Source organism: Heliangelus exortis, chromosome 8 (genome assembly GCF_036169615.1).
Source record: "Heliangelus exortis chromosome 8, bHelExo1.hap1, whole genome shotgun sequence".
NCBI classification, from domain to species: Eukaryota; Metazoa; Chordata; class Aves; order Apodiformes; family Trochilidae; genus Heliangelus; species Heliangelus exortis.
This window is the reverse complement of record NC_092429.1, coordinates 688,701-711,741: the sequence shown is the minus strand read 5'-3', so window position 1 is coordinate 711,741 and position 23,041 is coordinate 688,701. Positions and strand designations below refer to the sequence as shown.

General features: G+C 46.3%; 1 protein-coding gene and 1 long non-coding RNA gene across 5 annotated transcripts in view; both read right to left on the bottom strand.

Moving 5' to 3' along the window:
• Positions 1-23,041, bottom strand: part of LOC139798795 (uncharacterized) — a 211,944-nt gene that overhangs the window by 33,688 nt on the left and 155,215 nt on the right. The window lies entirely within an intron of this gene.
• NEGR1 (neuronal growth regulator 1) overlaps positions 1-23,041 on the bottom strand; it is a 172,694-nt gene that overhangs the window by 15,443 nt on the left and 134,210 nt on the right. For 2 of the 4 annotated variants that reach the window (XM_071749834.1, XM_071749836.1), the window contains exon 7: positions 8,544-8,585. The exons of the other annotated variants lie outside the window; for them this stretch is intronic. In XM_071749834.1, coding sequence (XP_071605935.1) covers positions 8,544-8,585 — 42 coding nt within the window. The remainder of the gene's footprint in view (positions 1-8,543; positions 8,586-23,041) is intronic. 4 annotated transcript variants of the gene reach the window in all.

Sequence of the window (23,041 nt, the reverse complement as noted above, 5' to 3'; positions counted from 1 at the left end):
TGGGAGCTTTAGTCATGAAACTCCCATTAAGACTCATGGCTTTGAAAATATCAATTAATAAATAGTTTGATTGAGACACAAATAAAAAATATGAAAGTGTAGAAACTCTTTGGTGTGAGGGTGCTGAGCCCCTGGGTGCCCAGGTTCCCCCAGAAGCTGTGGCTGCCCCATCCCTGGCAGTGTCTCAGGTCAGGTTGGATGGGGCTTGGAGCACCCTGGGCTGGGGGAGGGGTCCCTGACCATGCTCATACCTGCTCAAAGAGCTGTGCTTTTGGGGAAACAAAGGGGTGCCTCTGGGTGCCTCTAAAACCACCTCTGGTATTCTTTGAGACATGTGGGAGAAAACCCTTGTTTTCCCCCTAGTTTGTACAGTGTATAACATTAACTACCAAACTCCTGAAAGTTTCTACAGAAAGAACTTTCCAGACCATGACAAGAGCCCTGGGCAGGGTTCAGCTGCATTTTACAAGCTGAGGATTTTTTTCTCTCTTTGTAAAAGGTGGCTCCTTCTGTAGTGTCCCAGGGACCACGGGTGGGTCAGTGTGCTGGGGGGACACAGGAGGCTGCAGGCCAGGAAACCTCCCAACTACAGCACAGGCACTGCTTACTCCTGAAATGTCTCTATAACCAGAGAGCTTTTGCTTTGCCAGGTCACTGCACTGCTCAACTCTCTGTCTGCCTGTTACCAAGTCCAATCCCTGTGAATTCCTGTGCCTCCAGAACACACTTATTCCCTGAGCTGCCTCCACTTGGCAGAAATTTCATCCAGTGTGGGTTTATATCCTGTGTTTGTTGAATAAGGAGGCTGAATGGAGGCAACCATTTCTATTGCAGTCAGGGATATTAAGAAGGGTAAGTTCTACCCATTTATTTAGTTATTTATTTATTTCCCCCCCAGATTCAAAGCTCTGTATCCCTGCCACTGAAGAGTATAAGCAAGAGAGAAATGGAAGCTGAGTCATGGACCTTGGACAGTCAGAAGCAAGATATTAAGGTCAATCATCTCATCCAGGTGAGGACTGAACATCCCTGCATCACCCTGTGCTGCTGAAGCCAAGAAGGTGCAATACAGAGGTGGGTGGATCTTCTTCCTAATGCCAAGTTTTTTCCTTACAAAAATGTCAGATTCAGGTGTTAAAAAATGGTAAAATGTTTTGCAAAACTTCCACCTTAATGAAAAGCATATTTAAAACTTTAACCAGATGGCTCCACAGGTTCTTTTTGGGTTTGTTTTTGGTTTTTGTGTTTTTTTTTTTTTTTTTGTGGCACTGTAAAATTCAGAGGCTCAGTTAAAACCAGGACTTTATGAAAATCATGCAGAGGAACAGATGCCAAAGCAGAGGAACAACTACAGAGTGACCTTTCCTTGTGAACTTCCCTGGATTAGCACATGGCAAATGGGGTCTGAGCTGTTCCTGTCCCTGTGTCCTCAGGAGGTGTGAGCTCCATCTGAAGCCTTCCTGCTCAGAGCTGCAAACTCCTGGTGCTGCCACCCTCACCCTGAGCACTGCCCCTTGACAAGGAGCTGTTTATTTTTACATTTTTAATACTGGGGTCATAAATTCTCACTGGCAGCTGTGCCTGGAAGCAGAGAGGTCAGGCTGCAGCAGGACACCCTGCAAGTGTCCCCAGTCCATGCTATGAACATGGAGCTTGGCGTGGAGCTGGGAGCAAACCAGCTTGGGTTTATTCATCACTCAGCTCCACAACCAACCTCTGTCTGCTCCTGGTCTGTTCAAGTCACCCTGGGTGTCCAGGGACTGCTCCCCTCCAAAGGTATTTCCTAGCCTGGGCAAGGGCTTCATCAGTTGTTGGTCCAGCCTGAAGCCCAGGCAGCCCTGGCCACTCCTGGGCAAACCCCACAGAGCTGCTCTGTGAACCTTCTCTGCCTGTGACCCTGAAGGACAAGGGCTTGGCCCAACTGTGTTTTTACCCACAGATGTTTGTTCTGTTCTCTTTGCCCCAGAAGAGACTTTGGGAAGAAAAACCCAACCTAGAGTTGTTCTTGGGTTGATGGCATGCTGGAGAGCAAAGCTGGACAGCTGAACAAAGGCCCCAAACCATTCTGAAAGCCCATTTGGTGGGGTATCTAGTGAGGAAAGATGTGCTGCACAGATCTGCTTTGAACCTGGGATCCAGGCTAAGGCAATGACTGTCCCTGTGGCACCCTGGGGAGCTGGTTTGCAGCCCTGGCTGGAGGGATGATCCTGGCAGCCCCATCAAAATGTCCACCTTGCACAGCTACTCCTGCTGCAGCTGGCAAGAAGCTGAACTTTCCAGTTGGTGAGAAATTCAGACAGTGAAAAGACAAGAACAGAAGTGTTGCCTGGAATGAGATGGGGAGCCTGGAAGGAAGCCAGGGTTTTTTTTTCTCTTTTCTCTTTTTCCAACTCAAAACTCAACAGGCTTTTATTTGAATTTCTTTAAAACTGACATATTCATGGAGATTTCAAATAGGCATTTTCTGACAAGTCCCCTATTCCCCCAAGCCTTAACAACCCAAGTAAGTCAGATCCCTTCCAACCAGCTGTAGCTGGAGGCTCTTTCATACTCTGCACAGATCTGGACCCTCCCTGAAGTTACAGCTATGTACTTATATATACATTTTCCATTTCTGCACATGGCTACAAAGCTCATCTAGATGGATATATGCATATTTATTCCTGTAAGAATTACTGCAGGCAGCCAATTCTGGCTGATAAAAACCTTCACATAAAACATATCCTTATGTGATAAATAAAAACAAAGACTGCTCTCTTTTTGCTAATGAATCACTCTCTGGAATCTCCTGCTTCTCTCAATCAGAACGTGTCCTTATACACATCTTTTAGAGCAGCTTTGCCATGTCCTGCAGTGGTGCAAGCTGGAAGCTTTGCCATGGGGGGGTTTCTTGCTCTTAGGACAGCAGCAGGGCCTTCAATCCCAGGGCAGATCCATCTGGATGCTCCCTGTGTGACAGTTCAGATATGCAAACATCTGATTTCCTGGCAGATGAAGAATCCACCTGGATTCCATGACCATTCTGTGAAGTCTCTGGATCACTGCCCCCAGAGCAGACATTCCCAGGGTGTCAGGTATTACCACCACCCCTGCCCAAGATGGGGACATGTCTCCAGGACCTGGACTGAGATGGTCACTCATATTATCTAGCTTGATATTCAATAATCAGAGTGATAAAAAACATTATCTGTCTTTTTTTTTTCTTTTTTTTTTAAGCTGGGGTTAATGGTGGGGAGCCAGCACTGTGCTGAGCAGAGCTTTTCTCCTACAGCAGAGCTGTGCTGGGGCTCCTGGTCCCTGACACAGGTGGAAAGGTGGTGCCATCTACACCCCCAGGAGTGTTCCACACAGAGCCCTGGAGCCAGGCAGTGGGAGCATCCCCAGAGAGGGGGCAGAGCCAGGGCCTGGGATCCCAGCAGTGACCTCAGCATCTGCCCACCCAAACTGCTGGGCTAGAGCTGTCCCTGTCACTCCTGGCATTTCTCAGGAGCCCTGGAGCTGTGGAGTCTCAGCAGAGTGAGCAGTGTAACACACCCTGGGACGTCCCAGCAGTGCTCTCTCTGTGTGAAACCCTGGGCTTGGCTGGGTGAATGAATCAGTGGCTGTCAGAGCAGCTCCTCCTCTCAAGTGGGCTTCTTGGATTTGTGGGAAAACTCATTAATAGTGAAATCCCCCAAGACAGAAGGCATGTAGGCAATAACAGAAAAAAATAATATTCTTGCGTTTTACATACCAGTTTAAAGAGTAGGAATCAATGGACTGAAAATGACCTATTTCTAATCCTATTCTTTTCAGCTCTCTTGATATTAAATGATGCATCTATTCAGCAAGCAGTGAATAATGTACTTATGATTTACTGTGTTCAAACAGTCTTCTGAAATGATACAGTCTTTAAATATTGCAGAATGTCACTGAGCACACACTGGGAGTTATTTGCAACATGCCTTTTTACTTAAACAGGAACATTTACCTAATTCCACAGCTTTTTACTTTGAGGCTGCAGCTTCCACAGAGTGATTTAGAGATGTTCACTTGTTTGCACCAGCAGCTGAGTTAATACTTTACAGGCAGTCACTTCCCATAGTGCAATTCCAACCAGTCCTGGTGTGAGCCCCTGCCCTGCTCAGGCAAGGATGCAGAAGGCTTCCCCAAGATAAACTCATTTTTTCCCAGCAGAGAGAACTATGCTGGAGTTCTGAAATGCATCAGGAATGTCCAGAGTATGTTAGGAACATAAAGCTTTGAAATAATTAACAAGTAAAATTGGTATATTGATCTTCCTGTAGAGACTAATTAGCTGTTTGCTGCTTACCTATCCCCAGCATGTAACCTCAGAATGGCCTTTCTGTCCCTCAGCTGGGACAAAGGAACCTCTGGGGTTCTTCAGCTGGGGGTTGGAGAGCAAGACCCCTGCCCAGGGTGGGTGGTTTGGGAGGCAGGGAAGCAGAGTCAGGAGCTCTTTGCACAGAGAGACATCTCTAATGCATTTTAGAAGTTACACCTGCAACAGTCCAGGATCTGTTATCCTAGATCTTGGTGATCTTTTCCATAGTTGTTTAGTTTTTTGGAAGAAATTCCACAAACTGGGGAAAAAAGAAAGCCTTTGGAGTGTTGGCTGATGCAGAGGAACCATCAGCTGTTCCTCAAGGCTTGTCACCCTCTGGTGCCTCAGGCTTCATCTCTGCTCCAGTCTTTTCTGCACCAATTTATTTCCTATCCAAATGCAAAAATCTCTAGCTTGAGGCAGGAGGCTTTCATCATGTAGACAAAATTAATGGCAAGAAATAATGCCATAAATTCTGAGATTCAGAGCCCAACCCTGTGGATTTTCCTTCTGTAAATCATTTATTGATTAAAATGGGAATTGCAGCTGCCTAAGAATGGAAGAACTGGGGGGGCTGGCATGTTCTCTGTGCAAACACAGAGCTTGACAGGAGGGAGGGACCCTGTGGTGTTGTGGCAGAGTGAAACACAGAGGATCTGCAGACAGCACAGGGAGAAGTCACTGAGGCTCAAGGAGTTGTCCAACATGCCCAGGGTGCTCATTTAAACCCAGGCTTTGGTTCCTGAGAAAATTAAGTAAGTGAAAGTCCTTCCTGCTCCACCCCCAATTTTTATAAATGTTCCTGATAATGTGTGGAATCATTAATTAAAGAAGATTCCTCAATTTTTCTCTCTGACCTGTCACAGTTCCTTGTTTAGTCAGTGTTAAACATTCAGCAGCATCTTCAAAGGCATTTCAAGGCACCACCTGTGAACTAATTACAGTAAAGGATGAAAGATTTAAAGTAACTACAGCTCCTGGCAGTGGCTGACAAAATAGATACCAGCTGTGGCCCCAATTTTTAACTTTTGCAGATAATTGTACAGGCTTTAAGCACTGTCACTTGGAATTGAAAGAATAAGCTCCCCAGAGCAAGCAGCAGAGGGGGACAGGATGCAGGGCTGGGTTTGCTGAAAATGGTTTAAATAGTTTGTCACCTGTTTGCAAGGGGAAGGAATCCTTAAGGGCCTTTTGTGTGTGTGTGGGGGGGGTTTGTTGTTTCTTTTTAACCAAAGTGGTTTTGGTAGGTGAGATAATGTTGTCACGTGGCTGATGAACATCTAGAAAATGTCACAAAACATCTGTGCTGAAATTCTGCACATGCACCTGATAAATAACTTTTAACAATAGAAGGTCAAAACAGTTGATTGGAGTAATTATCCTGAAGATGAGCAGGGAAACGAAAGGTGAGATGAGAGGGCTTTTGTATGCAGCAATTTCAGAGCTGACAGAGTTTGCACACAGAGCAGAAAACGTTGGGCCCTCATCACCACCTGCCTGGGGAGTCAGGGATATCATCCCTGGGTGAACCAGTGACCCTCAGGAAACAGGGAGCTGACAGCAACAGGGACCTCAGGCAGCACCAGGCCCAGGTTTAAGCATCTCAAGGTGTCAGTGACAGTTTCCATTTACACTCCTGCCTCCATACACACTCAGATGTTGTATACACTAAAAACAATTCAGAAAAGAAATGCTGAAGGTGGTTTGGGAACAGGGTAACTACTGTGTATTCAGGGTTGTACTAAAGCCTTAGCAGAAAGGGGAGGGGGGCTCAAGATCTTCAGGATTACTACAGCGTCTTCATTTTCTAAAAAAAAAAAGACAGAAACAACTTCCTAGCCTGGACTTTAAGAAAGATCCTGGGAACCCTCACCAGTGATGCCAGTGCTGACCACCCCATGGGGCATTTTTACCTGGATTTGTGGGAGCTCCTGGGCCTGCAGTTCTCTCTCAGCTTTCTGCAGTTCAATGCTGCCTCAGTTTGGGTTTTTTTTTCATAACCTGTGGCTCAATACTGAAACACTGGAGGAGGAAAGCCTCCTGGGCTGCCCTTCAACCAAGTTACAAATCTGATTTCACTGCCATAAGCAGCTACTGACAAATAACCTGGGTTTTCAGCCCAGATCTGCCACCTAACTCATTGTCTTTCTGCTGGGACTCACTTTCTGGCACTGGGGAAACTTCTGAGTCGCCTCTGCAGCTGCAGAACTTTGCAGCCCTCGTGCTGGCTCTACCCAACTCTTTGCCAGGTTGCAATCAGACCAGAGGGTGATCAGAGCATCATTTAATGATGTCAGGCAAAGAGAACATTTCCCTGCCAATGCCACTGCTGCCACCACTGCTGAGCTCCAGGAGGAAGGACTCAAGCCTAAATTTTTATCCATTTTGAGAGCTTTTCTTTAAAAATAACCCTTCCTGTTGTCTCTCAGGAACAGATGTTTTTCATTTGCAAACTGACCTCAGAGTCCTTTCCTCAGTCAGTTCAAGTTGGATTAGCTCATGTAGTTTTCATCTAGTGCAACATCAGCTTCTTCTCATTTTTTTCCTCTTGTGTGTTCCAAGGTTTCCCTGTTCTCAGTTTCAAACTCTACATTAGGAAAGGTTCAACCTCTCAGTTTAACCCCGTGCTCTCAGAATTGAGGCAGGGAGCATTAGAAAAGGATGGTATTCCTTTCCACCCCCTCATCTCCATCCTGCTCCCCAAAATGACACAGGATTTTGCTCATTTGCCATAAATTCCTACAGACAGCAAGGAGCCCAGTGCCTCTTGGAGGCACCTGGAGGTGGGACCAGGCTGTCCCCCCATGCTGTGGCACTGGAGCCCAGAGAGCAGAATCCATCCCTCCCTGAGCAGAGCTTGGGACTCCATCAGCCCATGGGCCCCTCCAACCACACCAGTGATAAACACCCCCAGGCTGAGGTCCTCCTGTCACCACAGCCACTGCTCTCTGCTTCTTCCTGGCTTCTGCTGCCTACAAACCCATCCCTCAGCTTGCTGCTGGGGAGTCAAAAGCAACAATGAGAGGAGCCCAGGGAGCGAAGAGTTCTTACAAACACTGTCAGCTCAGCCCTCCCCTCTGTGAGAGGCAGAAGCCCTCAGAGCCCTTTGGAAAGCTGCATGGAGGGGAAGGGCAGGCAGGCAGCCTCTCTGCAGAGGACACCAGGGATTGCCCTTCCTAAGCCTTTTAATTAAAAGCACAGAAGATTTATGCACTTGTCTTTTCTGCTGCTGTTAGGTTCTAAGACGGGTGGATCATCTGCCTTGTTTTCCTCTTGTAATGCTCTGTTTAATCTGCATTTTCATCTGGGGAGTAGGTGACCTCAGTCCCTCTGGCCTCCCCATGTATCCTTTTTAATTCTTCTTTCTTAATTTGCAAATAAAAGTTCACTCCACGTGCAGGTATTGCTAGAGGACAGCTCTGCTTTGTCTCACAGAGGATCCTGACATTTCCAGGACTCCTCTCCTTGGAAGACACATGAGCTCTGCACACCTTATCCCATGCATGGGATAGACTTACCCCTTCCAAAGCCTCTGAATCCCAGACTGGTTTGGGTTGGAGGGGACCCTGTCCCATGGGCAGGGACACCTCCCCCAGCCCAGGCTGCTGACAGCCCCATCCAGCCTGGACTATTGGTACAGCCTGGCCCAGTGCCATCTTCTAGCAGCTCTGGGCAGGGCAGCTCCACCAGGGGTGTCCTGCTGGGGGGCAGCAATGGGAAACCCAATAAAAAATGAAAACAGGGAATCATCATGAATGGCCAAGATGTCTTCCCAGCTGCCAAGCAGGAGGGCAGGCTTGTCAGCTCTCCAGGAACACCTTCTGACACCCTGAAATGAGGGGGACCTCACAAGGAGGTCTCAGATCCATCCTAGGGGTCTTTGAGTGATGAGACAGCAAGAGAGTTGTAAGGTTCAAAGCACCACTCACACCTACAGCAGCACTAGGGAGGAGTCAGGTCACCAGGAGCAGCAAACACCCACAGCCTCACCCTGGGGCAGAGAATGAGGAGGAGAGAAACAGGGGTCTGGGGAGAGGTCTCTCAAAAGGGGAAAGTTAAGAAGAGGACAAGATGTGAAGCCTGGAGGGAAGACAAAACCAATGGAAGCACAAGACAGGGAGGAGACACTACCACAACCAAGCTGCCCCTTGACATGGCACCGTGTGAGTCCCTGGGGGAAGTACCCAAACATACTTCATGAAGGTATGTGGATACTGACCTGGGCTTGAGACAGGACTAGAGGTAGTAGGCTCAATAATTTCTACAAAAAGGGAAAAGGGAGAAAAAAAAGAGAACATTTGGGAGTTAATCACACATGGAAGACAAATACAGAATGAGACAGCAAACAGTCATGCAACAGACAGGACAATTTCAGCTCCAGCCTGGGCTGGCTGTGGTGACAAGGATGCAGCTGGCCATGCCCAGTGCCTCTCTCTGCAGGACTCCAGGACCTGCCCAGTGCCTCTCTCTGCAGGACTCCAGGACCTGCCTCTCCCCATGGCACCAGGACAGGGCAGTGGCACCACCACACTCCCAGTGTGACACAGCTTTGCAAAGCACCCTTGGAGTGCTCAGAAACGTTTCTCCTGGCAGCTGCTGAAACCTGCCCAGAAAAAGGGCTTTCTGCTCATTTCATGGGATGGAATTGCTCAGCATGACAGTAAGTCAAGGTAGTGATTTTGAACAAAGAATGGTTTTAAGAAACAGACTTGTGCTTTAGCAAGCATTTAGAAACGTGTGTCTTCCTAATTATTGAAGTCTTTCTAGAAGAAAACATTTATCAAAAACATCAAAAGCAACTTGAAGATGTTTACTTCACCTGGGGCAACCAATACAAACAACAGGGAAAGTTAGGAGAAGAGCACAATTCTCCAGCATTCAGCCTAATGAAAAAATCACCTGTGGCTTTTCATTATAATTTGACTTTAAAATTCATTATTCTGTGCCTTTTTATTATCTTTGAATAGTCCCATGCAAAATGAAATACTGGCCCCAATCAATCTTGCACAGAAGCAAGCGACCATCTCAATGGAGCAATTCAATACTCTTAATAAAAGAGATTTAACAGAATTACCAAGCTCAAAAGACCATTGACCATATCTTGACTATAACAAGAAACTAATGGAAAAAAATATGAGCAGGGTGACAACAATGGATGTGCAGGTAGGAGCTGAGCATGCTCACCACATGCATCCCATTTGGCACTTTTCCCCTACAATTACTTTTTCAGGTTAATGGGATGCAAATAATGATTCCTAGTGAAATAGCAGCTAAATATTTACCCAAACAAAAAGTTATGAAGTTACCAAATTACTGGGAATTCTGCTATGACAGATCAGTGTTTCCAGTCTTAAAAACATTTATTTGTCACCTTGACACACACAACATCGTCACTGGTAAATCCAAACCACCTTTTAAAATAAAATGGATTTTCAATGATTTTACTCCAACTTCACCATGTTATTTGAAATTTCAAGCCCATGAAGGCTGGTGACCTCTTGAGCAGTCTGTGACATCAAGAAGCCCATGACTGACTGCCTTGCAGCCTGGGTATTTTCCTGGTGCCTTTCACAGACATTAAACAAAATGGCAGAGAGGGAGGGAAATAACCACACAGTGCAGACTGGAGGACTGAAGTGGTTTCAACAAGACTGAATTTTTAAAATAAACCCCCCAGGCTTTGTTACACGGGCACGGATTAGGAAAGTGCTGTAGCCATAGGGATGTATCTGTGGGGTTTGGATCGATTTGCTCAGGAGAGAGGCAGAGGAAGGGTCCTGGCTGCTGCTCCCTGCCTGGGGAAGGGGCTGGGGTAGAGCAGCCCCCCAGGGCACAGCTTTAATGCCTTCCAAATCTTTGTGTTCTGAGGAACTGCATCCTGCTCCTCATGCCTAACCACTGCCTTTGCTTCACTGCACAATGAAGACAAAAGTTGTTTTTCTGGCTCCCCTCAAACAACAGGATCTGTTTCTTGTGAGTTCAGGAGTCAATCCCTCTTGTTGCTATGGCTGCCTAGAAAGCAAAAGGTTCCTCTTGCTGCAGAACAACATTCTTTGCAACAAGAGAGTAAATTATCATAATGGGTACAATTTTTCATTAAAAGGCAAAATACCATCCCCAAACCAGCTGGGAGTTCCCTGGGATTGTGCTGCTTCTGCAAACATGGCATCTGGAGTGAACTGTGGGTGCTTAAGGTAGCAGCAAATCCCACACTCAGCACCACTGAGGCTGGAAGCAAAGGTGGTAACACCATGGATTATTCTTGCAAAAACCTCTCTTTTTTTAACACACATTATTATCAAGGAACTGATATAATTCCACTTTCGAGTTCTAAAACTCTTCCTAAATCTTTATTCATTAACTTGTTCAGGTCTACAGAGAGAAAACAAAACCAGCTGGTTTCCTTAGGAGCACACCAGGCTGATTCATTAAAATTAAAATATATTAATGACTTCTGAGTAAGACTGGGAGGCAGGGATGTGCAGGGAAGAGTGGCTTTATCTCTCCTTCATTTTCCTGGGACCCCACTCCTACCACACCAGGACTGCTCAGATTTTCAAGGGCGGTTGTGGGGAAAAAACCCAAACATTAAAGTAGAATAGAAAACTTGATCCCCAGACTTCTCTGGGAAGATGGGCCAGAACAGCTCCAGCTCCAGCTGAGCAGCAGACTTTGGGAAGAGCTGATGAAAGAGAAAGTTTAATTTTTTCTAACGTGTGTACAGGCACACCTTTCCCTTACTGCCTTTTAAGGTTCAGGCCTCTTGACCAGCACCCTACCCCACCCTACCCAGTGCTTACTCCAGATCAGTAACATCTTCTCTGTGCAATTGCTGAGGATGTGTCAAAGAAAAAGATTCTAAGGAGATTCTAGGAATCTAAGGAAAATATATTCTAAGGAGAGCATTTTACAGCAGGAGAACACAGAAAGCTTGTTTCATTTCAGCCTACATGAGTAATATTTTATGTTGGCTGTAATAATATTGGAGGAATTAATAGTATATTGTACATGAAACAGTGTTGGAGGAATCAACAACTGGTCCAAAATGCAATTGGCAATTAAACATAAACACATTAGTTTAAAAAAATTATCCTTGTAACTGCTTTTATTTATGACCTTTGATAAGTAAGCAGGCTCATTTAATCTAATCTCCCCTGGGCTTTATCAGCTTTGTTCAAGATTAACGATTTTCTTTTCTTAAATGAAGGGCTTTAAGCCTGGGTAAGCCAGAGGGGGTCTGAGCAAAATGGCAAGTGGAAAAACATATTTAATAGTGAATCTTTGGATGGGAGGTGGAAGTTGACTGGGTAGAGACCTGACCTTGATTTATTCTCTGTCTTTAACTCACCATTTATACTCTGCAATTACAATTTGAGTTGTTAAATCTTAATTGCTGAGTAATGGTTTATTTTATTTAAATGGTTTGTTCCTTTGTTACAAGATGATCAGTATTTAATAGCTTTGTGTCTAGGAGACAGTAAAAAAAATAATTATTAACCTTGAGCTTGAGATCTGAAATTGCTGGGTAGTTTATTCACCCCATCCCTCAGCAATCCTCACTGCTTCACACCTGCTCCAGTTTGGGTTTGCTTGAGAACAGGAGTTTTTTAGTAACTATTCCAAAATTCTGAAGCCTGTAGAAAGGACACCTTTGAGTGTATTCTTGTAAAAGTGCAATGCATGTTATGTTTCAAGAGCACTCAATAAATCCATGTCTGTGGAGTGCCAGACCCCAGCACCACTCGTGTTCTCAGCTGGCACCTGGGAGAGTGATGGGAGGAATTCAGTCTTACTAAAAATCCCAATGGAATGTGATTTTCTTATGAAAAATCAAAGAAAGATATTAAGATGACACATTATTTAAACTCTGGAGTCCCCTAAAATTCGCTCATCTATCTATTTATCTACCTACCTACCTACCAACAACATGAATCATATTTTATGTAGGATGAACTCATTTATAGTATGAAAAAAAAAAATAAATTAATTTGACTGTGAGGGGTGTGAACCACTTAGAAACAAAAATCCTATTTCCATTGCAAACATTCCAAATAATATTTAAAATAAAGGTCACACATTTGATATTCTTCTCAGAAAGAGTACACAGATTCTGTCCCCACTGTCACAACCATTTCCCTCCCATTTTCACAGCAGTGCCTCTGCTCTGAGGCAGTGAATAAACTTATACATTTATCCTGAGCAAAGGGCTTTTGGCAAACACCCCCATTCATGTTCCAGTTTGCTTTTCGAGTCTAACAAAAATCTAAGGTTCCAACAGTTGGGTTTTTTTGTTTGGTTTTGGGTTTTTTGCTGGTTTTTTCCCCCCGAGAAACTGAGGCCCTTTCAAATGCAGAAAAAGATGTTTAAAGCACCCTGTTCCCAGCCAAGGGAAACCTGCTGCAGTTCCCAAAATGCCACAAAAACTTTTTTGCAGAGTCTGACAACCTCCCACAGCACTCGGGCACTCTGAGGAATCCCCCAAAAGGGCTCATTTGAGGGCAAAAGGAAAGAGCTGTGAGTCCTGCTCCAAGACACCTCAGAGTATAATTAAATATAAAAAATAAAGAAAAGCACAACCAGTTTGCCACCCACACTGGCACAGGTCAGAAAACACCCAAACCCCCAGGGATCATCAGTCAGGGTGTAGGAACCAGCCAGGAAGACTGTTGGGAAAAAAACCCTGAACAACCTTAAAATAAATGGCATGTTTTAAATGAAACAGAAATGGAAAAGGAAAAGGAGCAGCTCTGTTGACGTCAGAGAAAGAAGAACATTTCCTGAGTTTTCTGAAAGCATTTCTCTAAATGCTTCATCAACCCAGCCTGCCCTAAACCAAGGCTAGAGCTCAGCTCTGCACCCCCGGGCTGCAGCAGGGACAGAGACAGACACAGACACAGCCAGGACAGGCAGACAGAGCCAGGACAGACACAGACACCCTGCACCCAGCAACACCTCCTGCTCCTGCCAAGGGCCTAATGATGCTGCTAATGAGCAGGGCACAGCAGACAGAAACTGCTGCCTTCCCCTCTCCCAGCCACGTTTTAATTGTGTTTACATCCCAGGAGCTGGGGGAAATACAGTGGCTGCATTTAGCTGTTGAAGTTAGGGTGTTACAGGGGATGAACTGTTTGCTCCTTAGCCCTGATTTCCTGTTTCAGATTTTTTCCAAGGAAAACCAATGCTTTGCTGATTCTTACAGCTCTTGAGACTATAACAAAGTGTAGGAAAAGTGCCAAAGTAGCCCCATCCTTTCAGCCTGCTCTGTCATTCCTGTGTGTAAGAAGCTCATGAATAATGTAGATCTAGAAATCTGCTGGTGTTTTTGCTGTTCAGAAACATATGATTAGCATTGCTCTGGCTCCCAATAATTATATTCTTGTTCTCAGAGGTCATTCTTTAAATCTGCACAACTGCCACTGTATTTCTGGAAGTAAATAAGGCAAAACAGACATTAGAGCTGGGACACAAGGCACTGCTCTGCCCCTGAGCCTGCACCTGCTGATGCTTTTTAAACAATACTTTGGCCAGGTTCATGGTGACAAACAGCTCTGTGAATTTTCTCACACTTGTGCAGATGCCCAGCTCCAAAAACCAGAGCTTGGGTGCAGGGAATCTCCTGGCAAAGCCTCCCTCTGCCAGTGTGCTGCTCACCCATGAGGCTGGAGAACATCACCCAGTCATCCTTCAGCTTCCTGGGAACACCAAGGGATAGACAAAGAGAAGCTGTGGCTGTCCCATCCCTGCAAGTGTCCTGTGCCATGGTCAGGGACACCTCCCCCAGCCCAGGGGGCTCCAAGCCCCATCCAACCTTCAACACTGCCAGGGATGGGGCAGCCACAGCTTCTGGGGGCAACCTGGGCACCCAGGGGCTCAGCACCCTCACAGCACAGAATTTCTCCCTCCCATCTCCTCTCCATCTCCCCTCTTGCAGCTGGAAACCCTTCCCCCTCATCCCATCCCTCCAGGCCCTTGTCCAAAGCCCCTCCCCAGCTTTCCTGGAGCCCCTGGAAGGTGCTCTAGGTCTCCCTGGAGCCTTCTCTCTCCAGACTCCCCAGGCCAGGTGCTGGTACCTGTGCAGTCAGGGTCCAAGACACTCTGGGTCGCAGCTCACTGGGATGCTCTCCCTGCCCAGATGGAACCAGTGGAACTTGCCCTGCCCACCTCCAGCTTCACCTCCTCAAGGCTTTCCCAGCTGAAAGTCTGATTCTTGCAGCTCTGGCAGTCCTGGCACAGACAGCTCTTTGCAGAAGAAAAGTCTCATTTTCATTTTGGTGACATTCTTGCCTGCTTTGTGCATCACCCCTGTGCTTAGAGTAACCCTCCCCTTCTCCACAGCCCTCATAGGTATGAGACATGCTGAGACCCAGACACTGCTCAGCTGCTCTGGTATTTGCTTTCCCTGGCACAGCAATTTGTGAATAAGTTATTTAATAATTACTACGTAATTATAGTTCTTCTGATCCCTGATGAACTGAAATCTGCAGACAATGCCTATCAAATGAATCATTACCAACCTCTATAAAATACAGAGTGAGATGTGCCAACGCCGTGATGGAATTCACAAAAACATCTACAATTTCTGTAAAAGGAGACTTAATTACACAGGAGCCATGGCTGCACGGCTCCATCCAGAGTGGAGGGAGGGGCACATGATTGGATGTGAATTCAAACTGTCCAAGAGCAAGCAAGCACAAAATGCTACTAATCAGAGGGAAAAATAGGAACACAGTGGTGAATCTTTACGTGGATTATTCCCCTCACAAAGGAGTCACGGAGAGGCACAACTGGTTTTCATCTTGTAGGACAGGAGCTACCAGTGCCTGGCCAAGCCATAGAAGTCCCAAGGGAAGGAGGCAGAGCAGGGGAAGCATTATTGCCTGGGGAGCCAGCAAAGGCTGAGCCCCAGGAGCTGGCTGGGGCACAGGGCAGCCACACACCCCTGATGGTTCCAGATACACAACCTCTGCCTCAGAGCATTCCCTTACTGCTGCCCACCAGGGAGCCAGGTGTGTCAGACTGGGAGAGCTCTGCCCCAGCCAAAGTACTGAAACAAAGATGTCAGCAAAGCAGTCACACTATCAGATGACTGACCATTAACCTGCTGGGATCAGCTCCCTGCCAAGGGCAGAGGATCATCACATCCTTTGGCTTGGAAAAGAACTTTAAGGTCATCGAGTCCAAATGCTACCCTGGCAGTGCCAAGGCCACCACTCAGCCATGGCCCTGAGCTATGTCGTGTCCTCCAGACAAGGCAAGGCCACCTTCTAATGCAGCAGCAGCACAGCTCTGCTGTTTTTTCTTCAAAATGCCAGCCACTTACTCATTAATTACATTATTCATCTGAACCAGCCCTACTGGATGCAGCATACTGCTCTGAGATGGGCAGGAATCGAGTTTTTAAACTCAGCTCTGGATTAAGAAGGTGAAGAAAGATCCAGAACCACCTTCAGCTGTAACATCACAGACTCAAAAAACATTTGAGTCTCTTGATTCAGAGAAAATGTTGTTAGATCCTTACCCCAGAGTGAATTTCTGCAGCCTGACAGACATTTCCTTGGTTCCTCGAGGAAAGCTCAGCAACAGCAGCAGTGGAGGAAAGGGGCTGGTGCCAGATGGACCTTTTCTTGAGTGAATAAACAAAAGCTGTACACATCCTCATATCCCCAGCAACTGAAAAAACATTTTTCAGGGTAATGATTTACCTGAGTGATCAGAATTTAAATGATCAAGTTCTCAGGTTTGTGTTTCACCTGTGAATAACTTCTGTGAAATCTAAATACTGCCTAGTTGAAAAATCTGAATGCATTTTACAGGCCAGTGCCTGAGAGAAAGTCTGGAGCAGTGAGAGCTCCTCAGCCCCCAGCAGGATTCAGATGGCTGTGGTCGGTGCTTGAAGGTTTCCAAGTCAAGGCAGCAGCTTTGTTTCCTGTGACAATTTGCTTGGGAACAAGGCACACTGCTGAAAAACCCAGCTGAAACACATTGCTGAAAAGTGTGTCCAACACTGCAAGCAAGCCCTGAGCACCCCCTGCCAATGGTTTGCAAACTCCTGTGCTCAGTTTGGTGTTTACAACCCGGTCACAACCTCGACAGAGAAACCTGTAGGTGGAGTTAAGGATAACCTGAGCTGAGTTCCCTGTTCTGGATGCTCACTGAACACCTCAGCAGGCTGTGACTCCTGTGAGTCAGTGAGGTTAATGAGTGTTTGTACTGCAGGCTCCCTGGAAAAGCTCTCACTTTGTAATCTCTGCATCTATTCTTAGTTTTCTTGCAGAAAAATAAGACTTTTTTTTTTTTTTTTTTTTTTTCTCTCCTAATTTTCTTCTGTTCACAAACTGTGCAGAGGCTTCAGAACATGTAGGAGCTCGCAGGAAAATGTAAATAGAAGCTTTGCAAACCATCTCTAGCTCTTTATTTTTTATTTTAGTAATCTCTGAGTTAGAGAGCACTTGGCACTGGGGAAGCACAGACACTTTTCAGATAAAGTGTTTGGTTTCAAGCAACTGCTTTTGTTAAATAACCTAGAATTTATGTGGTAAATCATCTCCATTATGGCCTTCACACACCTTTTGGACTATCCTCTTGTCCTGGGGACATGGTGACAGCTCAGGGCTGGGGCTGCTGCCACACACCTGTGCCAAGGGGATATTGCTAAATACTTAAGGTATTGAACTGTTTAGATAATGAAGTCTTGGGTTTAAAAATCTGTTCTCTGATTTTCATGAAAATTCTTTATATCCTTGATCAATAGCTAATTCCTTCTTAAAACCTCATGAGTTCTGGTCTCAGTTACTTGTTATGAAAATAACTTCTAATCTTAATAATATTTTAATAAGTGCTTTGTATTAAGTTCTAAAATTGCCACTGATTAGTGTAAGAGAAAGCTCTCCTGGGCTCGTTTTATGAGAAAACTTCCTAATGCACCTTCTCAGGCCAACCAGAATTTCAATAAGCCTCTTTGCCTTTAGAAGATAGGCAGAAATCAGCATTAATCTCTTGACATGGGAATTTCTTCATCCTTTGTTTCCTAGCACCCCTTGATGGACCTCCCCCCCCACTCTGCAGAACTGTGGAGGCCAAGGCTGAAGGCTGTGTTCTGGGTGAGTTGTGAAAAGCATTCATACCATTACACTGCAGCACATCCAGTCTTCATCCCATTTCTTACCTCTGGTGTTCCCTGGCTTTCCAAGGTTTCTGAAAGGTTTCTTGACCTCAGGGTTTTCTACCCCTATAAAAGCCAAGAGCAAGGAGAGCCCTGCCCATGGGCAGCTGCTGCCAATAAGTTCCACCAGCTGACCTTGAATGTTTTAATCATCCTAATTACCTGCTGCCCAGGATGAAGATGTAGACATGCTTCAGCCTCTCTGCCTCCTGCACTGCAGCAGGAACAGGGGCTGAATGCTCTTGGCTACACTTGTGATCACACGACTGGAGGAGAAAAACACCATGTACCAAAACCTGAGAAAAGGCAATTTGATAAGGATCCACTGGGGTTGGGTTTGGAAAACAAAAAAAAACCCCAAAAAACCATCAAGCCCTCAAATATACACGGGTACACTCTCAGGCTTTTAAACTTTCTTCTAAATGTCAAGGAGAAAGCAATGTTATGGGCTGGCTTGGGTTCTTCCTACCTGGTTCCAGCTCAGTGATGGCTACAGGAGAATTTCAGCTTGATCAGAACCTTATTAAATCAGTAAATATCTTTCCAGCTGGCTGCAGCAGTCCTTGAATAGGCTCCTCATAAGTACAGGAAATATCATTTTAGTTTTTATATGTATGTATATATCTCTGTATCCTTTCTTGGGTTTTTTTATGGTGCAGAGCAGCCCTGCTGGCTGAGACATAACAGAACTATGAAAATCTGTTAGATGTGCTTTGCAGGCCAGTGTTGGAGAAATAAAACAGTAAAAACCTTTCCTGGGTAATTGGACAACAGCTGAAAACTGTGGACACAAAGGGGATTTCCCTGGAGAACACATTTCTGTCTAGAAATGTCCAATATGGAAGGTCAGGCAAAGCTATTGAGCAGCAACCTGTCACTCCCCCACACCCACTGCCACCCCACTCCTGTCAGCAGGATGGAGCAGCTGGTGACCCACCCAGGCTTTGCATGAGAGCTGAATTCCTGACCCTGCAGCAGCACCAGCCCTGGGGGCATCATCTGGGACAAGGCCCAGGGAGGTGAGCATGGCCAAGCCACACAGCCCAGACCTGCACCAGCAGAACATTATTCTGGGAGAAGCTCATCCTGGGGGAGGGCTGGGAGGTGGAAGGTGCCCATCCAGGAGCAAGCCTGGCCACCCCATCACCTCTGCTCTCCACCCTGGTGGTGCAAACGCTTGTATTTATCAGTACAAAAAGTTAGGAACTTTGGGTCCTTCCTTTGCTCATTCCAGGAGAGGCTTTTATGGACTTGGAGACAATTATTTTACTGCAGCACTGCCCTTCCCTGCTTCTGCCCAGATCTCATTTCTCCCTTCATCCCGTGGTGACCATGGTGGGTGGAAATAGAGGCTTCAGTTTGCAAGGAAACATCAGGGTTCAGGAAGGAGGGAGCTGCTCCTGGAGGAAGAGTGGCTACTGCCTGACCCCCATGGGCCACCAGAGACTGAGAGGAGCAGGTCCAGCAGCTGCCAGCAGCTACAAGCAGCCCGTCCTTGGGCACATGGCTGAGGTGATCTCTGGAGTCCCCTTCAGCCCAAGAGTTCCTTTGGTTTTCCTGCCTTGGCACAGCAGGAAATGACCACATGAAGCAGATTCCTGGCCCTGTGTGCACCAAGTGTGTCACAACCTGTCACAAGGCCATCACCCCCCTCTGCAGGAACCTCCACACCTCTGGGGCTTCCACAGAACCACAGAGTGTCAGGCTGGAAGGGACCTCGAGGCCCAACTGGTCCAACCCTTCTAACATTATTGTTTATATGAGGTGTCCCAGCACCCCATCCAGCTGAGACTTCAAACTTCCCACAGTGGGGAATCCACCACTGCCCCAGGAGACCATTCCAAGGTCTGACTGTCCTCACAGTTCCTGTGCCAGCAGACACAGGCAGTGCTACACCAGTTGTACCCAGTGCCATGGGGAACATGCACACACCATTTACAATGAGTTCATTTACATATTTGAAAGAATTTTTTTTTTTTTCCTGCCATGAAAGCCAATGTATGAACCCCAGCAGCAGAGCAGTGTCCTCAGTGCTCTGTAGGCAGGGCCCAGTGACACAGTGACACAGTGACACAGTGACACAGTGACACAGTGACAGTGCCATCAGCACGTACAAACCCAGGGCACGGTCTGGTGGTTCCTGGCCTGTAGCAATGTCTGAGACAAGATCCCAGGCATGTTGCACTAACCAGGAGTTCACAGTTGGGTGCTTATTCAATAAAGTAGCCCTGCTTAGCTGCAGCAATTAAATTAGCACAGAAAACACTACCACGTATCCCCCCCACACCTTGCCACGCTCCTCCTCCTCCCAAATGTCACTACTGACCTTCCCTGCCTCTCTTCATGATTATTTATGGGTTTGAGTAATTGCTGACAAAATCTCTGAGATTGCTGTGTACACCTGAACGTCACCAGCACCTGTGGCTCACGGATCAGCCAGGGAAAGGAGACATTTCTTTGGCAGCTGTTGGGAAGGGACACAGATACTTCCCCTTGGATGACAAGTTCTCTTCAGATGGATTATTTAAAGCCTTCCTAAAAATACCCAGGAATGTATCAAAGTTGCTCTTTAGAAAATAAAAATACTACCTTTCCTTGAGAACAAAGACACAGATCTACCAAAGGCCTGGTGGTTGTGTTCATGCTCTGTGAGTGATGCCTTACACCACCCCAGACTTTGGGGGATGACCAAAAGAGAGCAGGCACGTAGCAGGGACCTTAAAGCCTCCCTGAGCAGTCTCTTAGTGGGGTGATGGTTTCCCAGAGGGATAATAAACTCTACCTGCTGACTACCAACACAGAGCTTCCACACCCTGTCTGAGCAGGTGCTGCAGCAGAGCTGAGCCCCAGGCCTGGCCCAGCAGCTCCCTCCAGCAGCTCCTCAAGGGCTTGTGGTGGCCACATCTCCCCCCACATCCCAGTGCAGGGAGCAGGGAGGGACAGCTCCACCTTCACCCTCAGCAACAGCAGGGAGGACAAACCTTCTGCCATGGCTCAGCTTTGAGAAGAGAAAGGAAGAAATTCAGTACCAAGCACAGCCCCTGGCCAGAGAGAACAGAGACAGCACAGACATCCCCTGAGGACATGGCTGCTTGAGCAGCACTGAAGCCATCTGGGTTTTGGCTGCTTGAGAAAAACCCTTGAACAAAGCCACCTTGGAGCCAGTGGTTAATGATCATGGTTAATAATGGTTAATAATGGTTAATAATCATGGCCATGATTGGGTTGTAGAATGATGCCTTTTGTCTTAGAATGGTGCTAAGGTAAAAGCAAAATCTGCTTAATGAAACAGGGGCTGTTCTGTTCCCCACTGGCTCCTCACCTCTGGGCACACTGTAATGCCTTGTCCCCTGCCTCTAATCAGTCACAAGCAAATCAAGCAAACCCACCCTGTATTTTCAGGAAAACACCACGTTCTCCTCAAGTACCAGAAATTCTGGGATGAGGCAGCACAGGCTCAAACCTCGGAGCAGCTGGGCCCATAGATGGCAGGATGGGACTGTCCAACACCACTCCTCACCTGCCTGCTCTGGGAGGATCATGTCTTTCCCAGGCTTCCCCACAAAAAATCCCCAACCAAACACACAAACCCAGCGTGTTTGGATGGCACAGAAGACTTAGCCATGAATAATTAGCAAATTGCCATTCATTATTAATTTCCTGGAGACACTGCTTCTCTGTATTCCCCCCCCAAAGGCTCAGGATTTCCATTTTACAGCTGCTGAATTTATTATTAATAGCTGGAGCTCAGACGTGGCCAACAAGTCTTCAGTTAGGGATGTGATAAATTTCATTATGTTCTCAGGATCTGGGCTGCTCATAACTCCCCAGACATGAGGGTCTCATGCAAAGTACCTTGCCATCTGTCCCAGGGACAGATGGGGCTCTGGGTGACCTTCTGCTGGCCACTGGGCTTCTCCTGGGTCCTCTGGCCCTGGAGGAGCAGCCATTCCCAGGAGGAGTTCTGCTCCCTCCACCCCAGGGACATCTCTAGGTGCAGCCCCTTGCTCTGTCACCCCCTTTGCTGGGTCCCTGTTGCAGCCACACAGAGTCAGACACCCTGGTGTCTTTCTGTTAGCTCAGGGCTGCAGTTATGGACCACAGAATGCCAGAGCCCTTTTGGTAATAGAAGAAATAATCTTTCCTCTGGTGTCCTGGAGGGTCAGGAGGCAGGCATCAGTTAGGGGGAATGTGATTTGCTCTCTCCCTGAGAAAGGCTCCCAGCTGTGCACAGCTCCACAGCCATTTGTATTTTATCCAGGGATGTGCAAAGAAAGGAAACACAGATTTATTAACTCTGCTGTAAACATTTTATAGGGCCAGGGGCTGCTCAAATGGTGCTATTCCAGCCTCCCCTGGCACTGCACCACCACCCCCAGGGGTTTAAAATATGCTGTGGAAGAAGACATCAATATTTCTCAAGCAACACGATGATAAAATTGTACTTAACCTGATAATTGAGTATCAGACTTTCAACCAACCAGTAACTGCTCCCACTGAACCAACAGAACCAAACGCATGTAGGTATTTCAGAAGAGGAAATGAAGGGCTAAGGAGCCCACGCTTAGTAAGTTGCTATCCTGCAATTAATTATTTTTTTCCCTTAGTGATGCTCTCTCTAGATTACACGAATGCAAACTATGAGTAAGACAAAAAACCTACACCAAATACCAAGTAACCTTCATTTCCATCTGAAATCTAGATCACCACCTTTCAGAAACCTCTCCTTGTTTTGACGAGATTAAAATAATAAATTGTAGTATAAAATGAGTCATTGCATCTTGGTCTTCCAGTCCAACCTCTGAACTAACATCTCTCCATAACCACTCTGTGAGGTCAGGATCAGACCCACACTTATAGGATGTTCTCAATATCTGCATCTCCACATGTGTTTTAAGGGTAGTTACATGGTACCTCAGCAATTAAAAACTGATAAAATCCTGGCAGCAACTAGGAGATTGCTCTGTTCAGAATTAAACAAAACCTCCACCAAATTGCAAATACCCCCAATTACTACCTCCTTCTGCAAGAATATTCCTTTCTGTTCACTTCTGGCATTTTTTTGTTTGAAGTGCAGCATTGTTTCTACTTGGTTAATTATCTCTCAGATATTAAATATAATGTCAGCTATGGCTCCTTGCTGTTTTCTGCTTATTCCATCTCTGCTGCAGTAACTGAGAACATCCTGACAACACGTATCGTGTAGGAAGTACGTGCAGAAGGAAGTTTCCTGGCTGGAAGGCAATAACCCCAGGATTTCAGCAACAGCAGATCTGCATTTCCACTCAATAAGAATATCTTTATGTAGAGAAAAGTGTGTAGGATACATTCTAAGTTTATCTTTCAGTTTTATCACTATTTGAACAGATCAGCATCAAAGTTCAACCACAAACACCTTCAGATGCCACTGACAGATGGTCGGATATTCAGCAACATGAAATACTACAAATTCACTGATAAAAATAGCTTCCAAGCAGGATATTTGAGACCTGGTTTAGGTAAATAGCTTCCAAGCAGGGTATTTGAGACCTGGTTTAGGTAACCTCTGTGCTACA